This window comes from Mastigoproctus giganteus, chromosome 10, assembly GCF_048544385.1.
Source record: "Mastigoproctus giganteus isolate SK-2022 chromosome 10, ASM4854438v1, whole genome shotgun sequence".
NCBI classification, from domain to species: domain Eukaryota; kingdom Metazoa; phylum Arthropoda; class Arachnida; order Uropygi; family Thelyphonidae; genus Mastigoproctus; species Mastigoproctus giganteus.
The window spans coordinates 68444407-68457647 of NC_143584.1; the positions used below are offsets into that span (position 1 = coordinate 68444407).

The following is a 13241-nucleotide window of genomic DNA, read 5'->3' on the forward strand; positions in this document are numbered from 1 at the left end:
AAATCCCCACATTAACTTTGGAACTTTCGATGACAACACACAAGAAGCTGAAGATCTGGCATTCACACAGTCTAACATATCAGGTGATACAAAGGCCACTGCTGATGTGATGTGAGTGCTCTTTCAGCCCAAAAGAACAAGCAGAGTAAGACAGAGTGATTTCAGTGGCCAAGGATTTGATTTGTCTCTATCCATCCAGCAGTCTGGCACCCAGGGATCAAGGAAAGAGTGGCAATCATGCAACCAAAGAGGAGAAGCCCCATCCTGCTGGAATATGAGAGTAGGTTGGCCATCCTCTAATTAAGGTGCCACAAACAGCTGATGCATGACCTATCACAGATTTTTCTGCAAAGAAGAAAGGCCTGACAATTCTGTTAAGAATGGGGCTGCAAAAATTTTGTTAATTTTTGGACAGTCTCTTTCAACCTCAAAGGGGCTGCAAAAATTTTGTTAATTTTTGGACAGTCTCTTTCAACCTCAAAGGTGAGATGTGGATTCTCCATACTGCAGATGTGAAAATTCACCCTTGTGTGGAATGTTTCATCAGAGAACATGACCCAGTTCAGGTACTATGGGTTGTGGTTCAGACTACTGTTCAGCATATGCATTGTATAATTTTTCCTTTTGATATGATCATCAAATATTATCTGCTGAACCACCTGAAGCTTATATGGAGAGAGCTATAATCATTACACAGAACTTTATGGACAGTTGCAGGTGAAATTTGCAGTTCAATACTAGCCTCCGTAGCCGAGTGGTCAGGAGTGGGAGTGCAGTAGCACACGCTCTTTGAATAGACCGGGGTTCAAGCCCCTGACTGAATACGGTCAATCTGCCAACCCGCACTGGACCAGCGTGGCAGATTATGGTCCGTTTCCCTCACCATGAATTGTTGAGGAGGCTTCCATCTTGCAGTGGGTTGATAATGGCTGCACTTTACTTTTTTTTTTTTTACTGGCACAATGGATGGACTTCCTTGGGAGGCAGCGCATATGTATCCAATATCCTCATCGTGTTCTACATTTTCCTCTACTTTGGTATTTCAGAATACCGAGGTCCCTATGGACTAGGTGTGCAAATCTATCCCTAATTCATAAAGGGGGATCAAAAAGGTGACATGAGTAATTACAGAGCTGTCAGCTCAACATCTGTTCCAGGGAAAATAATGGAGTAACTGGTTAAAGAATTAATGCAGTACCATCTGAACAGGAATGCAATTATACTGCAGTCACAGCAGTATAATTGCAATCTGATGGATTTGATAAGGGGCAGTCTTATCTAGCCAATCTGATAGGTTACTATAATACACTGACCAAGGAACTGGATGCAAAAAATAATTTTGATATCATATACAGTAGACTGTTGAAGTAACGGCACCCCAAATAATGGCACATTGAGATTGGATGTATACATGCAGTGCAGATGTCTTTCAGTGCCGAACAAATAAAATGGCAAGTCATGTGATTACTGTATTTGTTTATGTTAGCCATTTTCAGAGTGAATTCTGTACTGACATCACAGGTTATACTGCTGTTTTACATTTATTTTAAATTAAAAACTCCTCACTATGGCTCCTAAAGTTAATAAACCTAAGTTAAGAATTCATGCAGTGCAATGATGAGTCGGTTTAATGTGACATAAGCACTCGGAAAATGGAAACAAGAGGAGGAAGAGGAGTGTGTTATACACCTAAGGATTGTGATGAATAAAACAAGTAACTATACAAAGACATAGTGGGCCAGTAAATCAGAATGTCCTATAATGGGGATTTTAACTTTCCAGATAATGGCTGAAACATTTGGACTGGTCACAACCGGTAAAACTTTCACAGATTTTCTGGATGCCTGTTTTCTATAGAGGCATGATAAAAAGGGAAGAAGAGAAAGAAATACACTTGATCTGATTATCAGCAGTGATTATTCATGCATTAAGAATTTGCAGATAAAGGAACCACTAGGTGACAGTGATCACAGTATACTTAGTAGGATTCACTTAAAGATGTAACAACTGTCATGGGAAAGTCTTTTGATTTCATAAAGGTGACTCAGTATCTGCAGTGAAACAACCAACTGATGAAGGTACCAACAATAAATTCTAAATGGGAAGCATTCAGAGATGCAATCATAGAAGCGACTAGGCTTTTTGTACCAACTAAGAAATACAGTAAGCCCCCGCTATTCGCGGTATCTGTATTCGCGTCACTGATTTAATATAAAATAAAACCTAAAAAAATGTGAATTTTAAAGCGCCGTGAACATTTTCCACCATAAAAAAACATGGATGGGGCTAAAATTATCTTTCCCAGTCAAAACAGCGCTCAGTTGGTGGGGGGGGGTGACAAAATCGCGAGCATGGATGTTTCTCGCTAATCCTTGTTTAGTATGTGCTATGCGCTTGTCATGGAAGGTTTTGTCGTTTGCTTTTAATTTATATTCTTATAATTTGAACAAATTTATCAATTTATAAATCGATATGCTTACAAAAGTGATAAATCTACCGTTTCACAGTGAAAACAGGCTTTTTCTTGTGTGTTAACGGAAGAAAGTGACTTTATTGTGAACAAGTTCTTTCTAACCCGTACAAAAATATGGCTACGAATAACAAGGGAAATGTGAAAAGATCAAAGAAGGTGATGACATTAGTGAATAAAATTGAATTATTAGACAAAATTTCTAATGGTGAAAGTGTCTCCTCAGTGGCAAAACATTATAAAATCAATGAGTCAACGGTACAATCAGTCAAAAAATCCGCCGTAGTATCCGTGAAAACACGCTAATTGCTTCAAAAATTTGCTCTGTAACTTGTGATGTTAAATTAGAAAAAATGGAAAAGGCTTTAAATCTGTGGATAGAAGACCGAACTCAAAATAAAATTCCGTTAAGTTCACTCATCATTCATGAAAAGGCAAAACTCCTTTATCAATACTTTAACGAAACTGGTGATAGCACTGGCAGAATAAGTTTTTTAGCTAGCAAAAGCGCTGGTTTGAAAGATTTGTTTGAAATTTCTAATAAATATTACATTTAATATTAAATTGTTTCTTATTTTCATTTCGATGCCTTATGCTTGCATTTCTAATGGTCATATTATGAAGGTACATATATACATACATATTATTATTATTATTATTATTATTATTATTATTATTAATAGCCATATGGTGCAAGGAAGCCTGAGGCTTATGCTGCACCAGGAAAAAAAAAAAAAAAAATTCCTGAGTTACCCTGAGAGAGAGAGAGAGAGAGTCAAAAGTAGAAAGGATTCACCAAGAAAGAGAAGAATGATGATATCCAGCTCGGGACCCTGGGTGTGCCAAGCCCATACTCACCAGATGTGAGCCCCCGGGGTTAATACATAGACAAAATTTTAGACTAGTTTTTCTTATATATTTCATACTTTGGAATGGAACACCTTTATTACTATGGGAGCCATAACTCAGTATTCGCGTTTTCGGTATTCGCGGCATTTCTCAGGAACGTAACCCCTGCGAATAGCGGGGGTTTACTGTACTGTTCAAGGTTTAGGCCTAAATGGATGTCAAATGAACTAATGAAACTCATGGCAGAGAAGAAAAATGCATGGAATACTAATAAATTTTCAGGAGATGCAGAAGCCTATAGAGCAGTGGTCCGTGAGAGAAGTTTGGTGGTCTGCAGAGTAATCTGAATATATTTGCAATTTTCGTGTTTATTAAAATGTTTCATTATATTCTGATTCTACTTTTTTGCAATTTTTGCCTTATTACGTTGCATGTTTATAAAAGGCCCAGTGCAATATCTGGTATTAGCGATGCTTTTATTGTAAAAAAATATAGAAAGCTATTTCTATTTCTTATCAATGGCCTAGCCTGGGCACGGTGCAGTTCGCAATTCTTAGGTAAGTGACCAGTGATATTTTTATTTTAACTGTGCACAGTGTGATATTTAATGGCATCAAAGAGCTTGAGTTTGATAACTATCTTATTTTTTGTTTGGTTTTAGATTCAAATAAAATAACCCCAATTAGTGAGAAAAAACAAGCAAGCATTTTGCGCTTCTTGGGTAATACATCGCGTTGTCATGAGTTGATTAATGAATCAGCGCCTAAGCAGCCACCGCAAGGCATCATCAGGAAGGACATTAGAACTGGAAAAAGTTCAAAGTTTCAAGAAAATATGATGCGGACTACTTGAAGTTTGGATTTATTCAAGAACCTGGAAGTGAACTGGATCCATGGCCGCTTTGTATTATGTGTTCTGAGCGTTTATCCAATGATGCCGTGAAACCTTCGAAACTCGGCAGGCACTTGCAGTCAAAACTGCCCAGATTTAGCTAAAAAGCCAGATGAATACTTCCAAAGGATGCGTGAAAATTTACAAAAGCAAAAACGTTCATTAGAAACAATGATTGTTGAAGATAAGTCCTTAGTAAAATCTTATTTGATAGCACTTCAAATCACGAGATGTAAAAAGCCGTATACAATTGGAGAAGAATTAATTAAGCCTCACTTGTTACAAGCCTGTGAAGAGGTTTTGGGGAAACAGGCTGTCCAGAAACTGAAAGGAATTCCCATGTCCGCTAACACTGTGAAACGCAGAATTGAAGACATGGCCGAAGATATTGAAAATCAAGTGATTGCACTTGTGGAAAATTCTACGTTTTATTCAATTCAACTTGACGAATCAACAGACATAACTAACAAGGTAGTTCTTCTTTGTTTTGTGAGGTTTGATTGCCAAGGAGAATTAAAGGAAGAACTCCTCTCTTCGTTAATCTTGTCGGGTAGAACAACAGGCTCTGAAATTTTCAATGCACTTAATGGTTATTTCCTGAAACACAGTATTGAATGGAAGAAATGTGTTGGGATAGGCACAGACGGTGCCGCATGCATGATTTGACGTTGTTCAGGAGTTGTTGCAAAAGTGAAAGACGGACACCCAGACATCTTGTTTACTTATTGTATTATACATCGTGAGCAACCTGTGGTGAAAAGATTATCTCCAGAACTGCACGAAGTACTCTCTGATGTAATTAAAATTGTAAACGAAATTCGCCACAAAGCACTCAATTCTCGAATATTTGAGGCACTCTGTGAAGAAATGGGCTCTCAGTATACTCATGTTCTTCTTTACGCTGAGGTGAAATGGCTGTCGAGGGACAAAGTACTAACCCGATTGTTCGACCTGCACCAAGAAGTCACGTTATTCTTCCAGCAGCAAAATAATTTGGGGTTCCATGAACTCTTGTCCGACAATGATTGGCTAGCCAAGCTTGCATACCTGGCAGATATTTTTTCTCTGTTAAACGAGCTGAACACGTCCTTGCAAGGACAGCTTACGGACATGTTCACACTGTGAGGCAAAATGGATGCATTTCAAAGGAAGATATTGCTGTGGCAAATGCGGTTGGCTGAAGAAAATCTGCAAATGTTCCCAAATTTTGACAATTATATGAAACAGGAGGATGTCAACCGACAGGTAATAACACTTGTTCGATTGCACTTACAGTCGCTCACTGACTCTTTTTGTCGTTATTACCGAAAGGAAGAGGACCCCAGACACGGAAATATATGGATAATTGATCCATTTTCGGTGAAAATCAAGGATAGTAATTTGAACATGAAAGAAAAAGAAAGCCTAATCGATCTATCATCCGACGACAGTCTCAAAGGTAAATTCCACTTGTCCCTAACAAGATCTCATTTTTGGCTTTCCGTAAAAAGTGGGTACCAAGTGCTCAATGAAAAGGCCATCAAAATTTTAATTCCATTCGCAACTACATATATATGTGAAAAGACATTTTCATCAGTTACGGCAATTAAAAACAAGTACCGCTGTCGGCGCCAGAAATACAAACGGCTCTCCGTGTTGCAGTAACGTCATTGGAGCCAAGAATCCAACAGCTTATTTCAAACAAACAGCAACAAATGTCACACCGATTATTTTGCTATAATTAATCCTTTATACACCTCTATGTCGAGGTGCACTTGATATTTGATAATTGTTAATATTAATTGTTTCTGTTAATTCTTTTTTTAATAAAATGAAATTTAAAATGTTTTTTTGCATTTTTCATAATGAACATATCTGCGTTTATTTATTATACTTTTTTTATCATTATAAGGCCATTATATTATTAATTATATTAACATTAATGATATCCAATTTTTTGCAAATAACTTGGAGTGCAAAAACGAGTGTAAGTACCATTTCATATTTAGAATGTTACTTTTATGGAAAAAAATCATGGTAATGGCTCACAGGATTCAAAATTTTGAGTTTAGTGGTCCGTGAGGTCCGAAAGGTTGGCGACTGTGGCTATAGAGGATATAAACTACTCTACAATCAAATCAAAAAGGAGATTAGGCAGAATAATGCAGATTATGAAAAGTCTTTGGCAAATGATGCAAAGACTTCTTTACTTATGTAAATAACACTAGAAGGAAAGGGATGAGTCATATTGATCAATGGTTTAACTGTTGAAGACCCTGCTCAGGTTGCTGAAAAACTGAATAAGTATTTTGAATCTACATTCACACTCAAGGAATTCTTTAGGGTAGTGGTTCTCAAACTACTGGGATCTACGGACCTTTCAAAAATCAAAAAAAGTTTGCAGAGCCCTACATATAACATATGTATATGCATACATACATATATAATATTAATAAAAATAATAGGATATAATAACATTACTGAACGACTAAACAGTCAATAAAAAGTATTAAATTATTAAATTGGGTTACTGATTATGGTACAGGTCTTGCAACCCCGGACAGCCCGAGAACAACTATATTCCCCTTCTTCCAATTGCTTTCTATTGTCCTTAATAACTACAATTTATTTCTTGTGCACAATTAGGCTGGCCAAAAGCAATATAGAGATGCTATTCCTCTGCTATCACTCCTTTTTTCTTCTTAAACAAAGTTTAGTGCCTTTTCTATTTTGTTAGTCATTGATTCTCCCTTTGCTGGCACTTTGCCTCATTTGTTTAATTGCTTACTTCCCCATCACACAGGTACGGTTCACTTTGATGATTTCACACCTTTCCCCCCCCCCACTCGGGGTTACTTCAACTGATATAAATATACTGTACAGAGAACTATCAGCTAATTTCACCAATTCTGTCTAAGCACACAGTAAGTTATCATAAACCTAACTTTATTCTTTTATCTTAAGTTATTTTGTTTAAATTTCATACTGAATTTTGCCTTCCTTTTGAATTCAAACTTTCATTCATTTTTCCTTTAATAGGATTTAATTGGCATTATTTTAGCTTTTTAATTCTACTTTATTTATTTTTATTTATGCTTGAATTTTATTCCTTCCTTTTGGTCTCTGTCGGGTCGGCTATGATGTATATGTTTCATACGTATGCATCATAACAAACAGAGACCCTGCTTATTGTGGTGGCTCCTACAGTTTTGGCTGGCAACCCCATGATGAAGTAGTTAAAAGGCCTGGGACCCACTGCTTTAGGTACCATCGTTGCTATTATTATTTTTATGTTAATCTTAATTTCAGGTAATCTGCTTTTACCTTTCAGGCATTGTCAATTTTTTCCATGGTTACACTTGACAGGTCAGCACCACTACCCAATACACTGATAATATACATTTGTGTACACACACACACACACACACACACACACACACACACACACACACACACACACACACACACACACACACAGTTGACCACCATTTTGAGGACCCCCTGGAACTGGTCTACAGACCTCTGATAACCCCATTGCACTGAATGGGATCTATCCAGTTATATTAAGGAAGGTGGCAAAAGAAGCTGAGAAAAACTGTGATCATAATTATGCATCTTTTGGTTCATGTAAGGTTCCTATGGACTGGAGTGATCAAAGAGTGACATATGTTAATGTCACTTATGTCACTCTTTATTTCCCTCCCCCTTGTGAGGGGAATCAAAGGGTGACCTAAGTGATGACAGACCTGTTAACTTGATTTCTATTCCAGGGAAAATAGGATGTGGAGTCACTAACTAAAGAGGCAAAGCAGAATCATCTTGACAAGAGTGCAGTTAAACTTCAGTCACAGTATGGATGTGTTAAGGGACTTGCTTATCTAACCAATTTGATTTGATACTATGCTAAAGTAACAAAGGAACTGGATGCAAAAAATAATATTGATTTCATATGCTCAGATTTTGAAATGTTTGAAACTGTTCCACATAAAAGTCTGCCGTACAAATTTAGAGCAGCATGGCATTAGCGGCATATTACTGCTATGGATTAAAGGATAGTTGAGTCCTCAGGAGTTGTGCTGGATCCCTGATTGTTTTCTATATTTATTAATGATATTGATGAAGTTATGTCAGGCTTAGTGTCTAAGTTTGCAATGATACAGAGGTTGACTGGGCAGTAATGTCAGTAATCAAGGTATCCTACTACAATATGGTCTAGAAAAATTAGGCAAATGAGCTAAAAAATGGCAGTTGAAGATTTAACATTGACAAATGTAAGGTACTGCATATAGACATGTATCAGCAGTAATCGCAGATTAACATACCAACTGTGTGGTACTACATTCAGGTAAGTGGTATGTGTGCATGTACATAGTGGCTTAATTTATATAATTAAGCCATTCCACATTTTTTGTTTACAGCACTACACTCTAAATTGTGTTGTCCGTAAGCAACAAACTACATTTTCTGAAAATATGTGTCTCAAATGGGAGCATATGTTTGCTAGAGGCCGGTCATAAAGTCTTTGGCACTTTATGACTAGCCAACCTCTATTTCTGTAAGAAAACATCTATCTCAACACAAGGGTATAAGTATAATAGAGGGCTCTCCTTTCTGGTAATAAGCAATAATAGTGATATTCCACCTTCCTTGAAAGAGAAATAATCTGAACCCTCATGCTCATTTGGTTCTCCACTTTTGAACTTTAGTCAGAATGTTGCCAACTATCATTTTGCAACACAGATTCTTCCATAACATTTTTTTCCACTAATAACATTTAAAAAAAAAAAAAAAAAATCTAGACTTACCTTTTAGAGCATAGAGTAATTCCAATGCACTGATCACATTCTTAGAGGGTGGTATCTATTAAATAAATAACACTTATCTATCACAAGTATACAGACTACCTTCCAATAAAGCAACATCAAAATCTAATTAAATGAGTGAAGGATTTACCTTCAAAGAAATTCAAAGAATTTTTTTTTTTTTTTTTGAGAAAGCAATTCAAACTGGAAAAATGAACAATTTGTATCTTAATTAATAAAGTTTAACAGCACTTTATTAATACCCACACACATAGAGAACAATTCTAAACTCTGAAAAGTATTAGTAGTGTTAGTAGTAGAAGTGCCATGTGACGCAAGAAAGCAAGTGTATGAGCGTATGCAGCATCAGCCAAAAAAAAAAATTTACAAAACAATTCCCTCTAAAGGTTTATCCAGTTCCTCCTTAAATTCATTTAACCTATCAACTTCCACAACAACAGATGGGAGTTTGTTCCAGCAATTAACCACCCACTGACTAAAGACAAAATTTCTGCACATCTACTCTACATCTGTCTTTCCTCAATTTGAATTTATGACCCCTTGGGTTCGTAATCTGAACAAGTGGAGGAATCCCATCAGAATTCAGCGTGCTCAACTCATTCAAGGCCTTATACACCTCAATCAGATCATCTCGCAGGTGCCTAGTCTCCAGCCACTGCAATTTGCAGAACTTAAGCCACTCTTGGTAAGAGGATCCCTTCATTCCCCTCACCAATCTTGTTGCCCTTCTTTGTACACACTCAAGCAAATCTACATCCTTCCTAAAATGATGCTTCCAGACCTGTAAACAGTACTCAAGGCATGGCCTGACCATTGCCTTATACAGAGGGACAATCACCTCCTTTTCCCTGCTAGCAAAATTCCTGTATATCATGGACAAAACCCCATGACCTGCCCTGGCAGCTTGTGTGCATTGCTCAGAAAACTTCATATCTCACTGTACAATTACTCCCAGGTCTTTTTCATTTTCTACCACCTTAATTGTAGTACCACACAGTTGGTATGTTTCTGCCGACCGGGCTAGCTGGGTGGGTAAAGTGCCTGCCTGGCAACTCAAAGGTCGCAGGTTCGAATACCGCCTTGGGCTTGGATCAGAGTAGTGCAAAAACCTTGGGAGGTGCATTATGGCCACAGAAGCTGATGCGCCAACAACTAACAAAAAAAAAAAAAAAAAAGTTGGTATGTTTCTCTGGAATTACTTCTACGCATATGCGGTACTTTGCATTTGTCAATGTTAAACTTCAGTTGCCACTTCTCAACACATCTGCCCAAATTTTCTAGATCCTGTTGCAGTAGCACACTGCCATTACTGTCATTAACAACCCTGCCAACCTTTGTATCATCTGAAAACTTCAACACTAAGCCTGATATACCTTCATCAATATCATTGATAAATATATTGATGAGTATAATGATTCATAAATACATTGATACATTGATAAATATACTGATGAGTATCAGAGATATACTGATGAGTATAATGAGCAATTGTGCAGAGAAATAGAGTGGGCCAGTAAATCAGAGTGTGTTATAATGGGGAATTTTAATTTCCCAGAGATTGATTGGAATTTGTGGGTTGGTCACTCACACACTAGCAAGGCTTTTGTGGATTTATTGGATGATTATTTTCTACAGCAGCAGCATATTCGGGAGGCAACTAGAGGGAGTAATACTCTTGATTTGATTATCAGCAGTGATTCTTCATGGATCAAGAATCTGCAGATAAAGGAACCACTAGGTGACAGTGATCACAGTGTGCTGAAGTGGGATTTACTCAAAGAGGTAACTACCATCAAGGGTAAAGGGAAGAGTTTTCGCTTTTGTAAAGGTGACTACGGTGGTCTGAGACAGTACAGTAAACCCCCGTGAATAGCAGGGGTTACGATCCTGAGAAATGCCGAGAATACAGAAAATGCGAATACTGAGTTATGGCTCCCATAGTAATAAAGGGGTTCCGTTCCAAAGTATGAAATATATAAGAAAAACTATTCTAAAATTTTTTCTATGTATGTATTATATGTACCTTCATAATATGACTATGTACATAGACAGCACATAGTGAAATGCAAGCATATGGCATCGAAATGAAAATAAGAAACAATTTAATATTAAATGTAATATTTATTAGAAATTTCAAACACATCTTTCAATCCAGCGCCTTTGCTATAGCTAAAAAACTTATCCCGCCAGTTACACTAAAGTGTTGATAAAGGAGTTTTGCCTTTTCACGAATGATGAGTGAACTTAACGGAATTTTATTTTGAGTTCGATCTTCTATCCACATATTTAAAGATTATTCTAATTTAACATCACGATTTACAGAGCAAATTTTTGAAGCAATTAGCGCGTTTTCACGGATAGTACGGCGGATTTTTTCTTCCGATTCTTGATTGATCGTACCATTGACTCACTGATTTTATAATGTTTTGCCACTGAGGAGCCACTTTCACCATTAGAAAATTCTATCTAATAACTGAATTTTATTCGCTAATGTCATCACCTTTGACCTTTTCACATTTTCCTCGTTATTCATAGCCATACGGGTTATGTACGGGTTAGGAAGAACTTGTCCACAATAAAGTCATTTTCATCCATTAACACACTCGTAAAAGTCTGTTTAACACTGCAGAACGGTAGATTTATCACTTTTGTAAGCATATCAATTTATAAATTGATAAATTTATTCAATTTATAAGCATATAAATTAAAAGCAAACGACGAAACCTTCCATGACAAGCGCATAACACATACAGAACAAGGATTAGCGAGAAACATCCACGCTCGCAATTTTGTCACCTCTCTCCCCCCACCCACTGAACGCTGTTTTGACCAGGAAAGGTAATTTTAGCCACGCCCATGTTTTTTTATGGCGGAAAATGATCACGGCGCTTTAAAATTCAAATTTTTTTAGGTTTCATTTTATATTAAATCAGCGACCGCGAATAGCGGGGGTTTACTGTATTTAATTCTATACTGTGAGACCAACTGATGATGATACCAACAGCAAATTCAAAATGGGAAGCATTCAAAAAATTAATCTTCGAAGCTACTAGTCTTTTCATACCAACAAAGAAATATTGTTCAATATTTAGGCCTAAATGGATGTCAGATGAACTAATTAGACATATGACATGGAAGAAAAATACATGGGATACATAAATTAACATGTGACACAGAAACCTATGATAGATATAAGCTGGTCTGTAACCAAGTTACAAAGGAGGTTAGGCAGGCGAAGGCAGATTACGAGAAATCTTTGGCAAAGGATGCAAAGAAAAACAGCAAAGAATTCTTTACTTATGTAAACTCTAGAAGGAACGGGATGAATCAGATTGGTCCACTTAATATCGATGGTTCAACTGTTGATGATCCTGCTCAGGTAGCTAACAAACTAAATGAATATTTTGCATCTACATTCACACATGAGGAGTTATTCGGGGAGGGGAATGCCAGAGGTTAATTCAACTCAAGCTCTCAGCTGCCCACATCAACGCCAGAGCTTGCACTTGGTCATCAGGCAACACAGAGGCAGCCCCCTAGGCAGAATGCACTGGTCCCACAGGAACTAGTAGTTGTTGGTGACTCTATTGTCAGGGAAACGGGGAACATGCTTTGTAAAAAGGATAGGTGGAATAGGACCAGGGTATGTCTGCCAGGGGCAAAGGTTGATTACGTTGTAGAGCGGATATCATCTTTTAAGGGCACAAAAGGTGATATAGTTGTACACGTTGGCACTAATGATATTAAGAGTAGGAGACCGGCGGAATTACTTAGCAAGTACAGGTCACTGTTGAAAAAAAAGCAGTGAATTAGGGTTGAATTTGAAAGTGTCTGCAATTCTGCCCAGACACGATAGGAGGGAGTATATGATGAGAGCCTTGTCGATCGATTCGGCCCTGGAGGGATTGTGCAAGGCTCAAGGGGTAGAATTTTTTTCAGCCTGGACTGTACTTGTTAACAGGAGAGATTGCTTCTACAGGGATGGGATACACTTAAATAGAAAGGGTGCAAGAATTTTTGCTGATGCTGTCGAGGCAATGTTAGGAGGGTCGAAAAACTGCTAGTTGGGGGGGATACAACGACTAATAAATTAACAGTAGCCACTGGCAGAGGTGGAAGTGATTCTTGCACTGCTTCTATTGAAATGAGCAGAAGCCTGAAAAACAAGATGCAGGATATTTCAGAGACTGCTGGGAGTCATTGCGGTACAAGTAAACACATGGGTTGTG

At 37.5% G+C, this 13241-nt stretch overlaps 1 protein-coding gene across 3 annotated transcripts in view; it reads right to left on the minus strand.

Annotated features, from left to right (window-relative positions):
• The window catches only part of LOC150079071 (putative ATP-dependent RNA helicase DHX35), a 427459-nt gene that overhangs the window by 154622 nt on the left and 259596 nt on the right, over positions 1–13241 (minus strand). For all 3 annotated transcript variants that reach the window (XM_090383587.1, XM_090383586.1, XM_090383585.1), the window contains exon 12: positions 8995–9049. In XM_090383587.1, coding sequence (XP_090239713.1) covers positions 8995–9049 — 55 coding nt within the window. The remainder of the gene's footprint in view (positions 1–8994; positions 9050–13241) is intronic.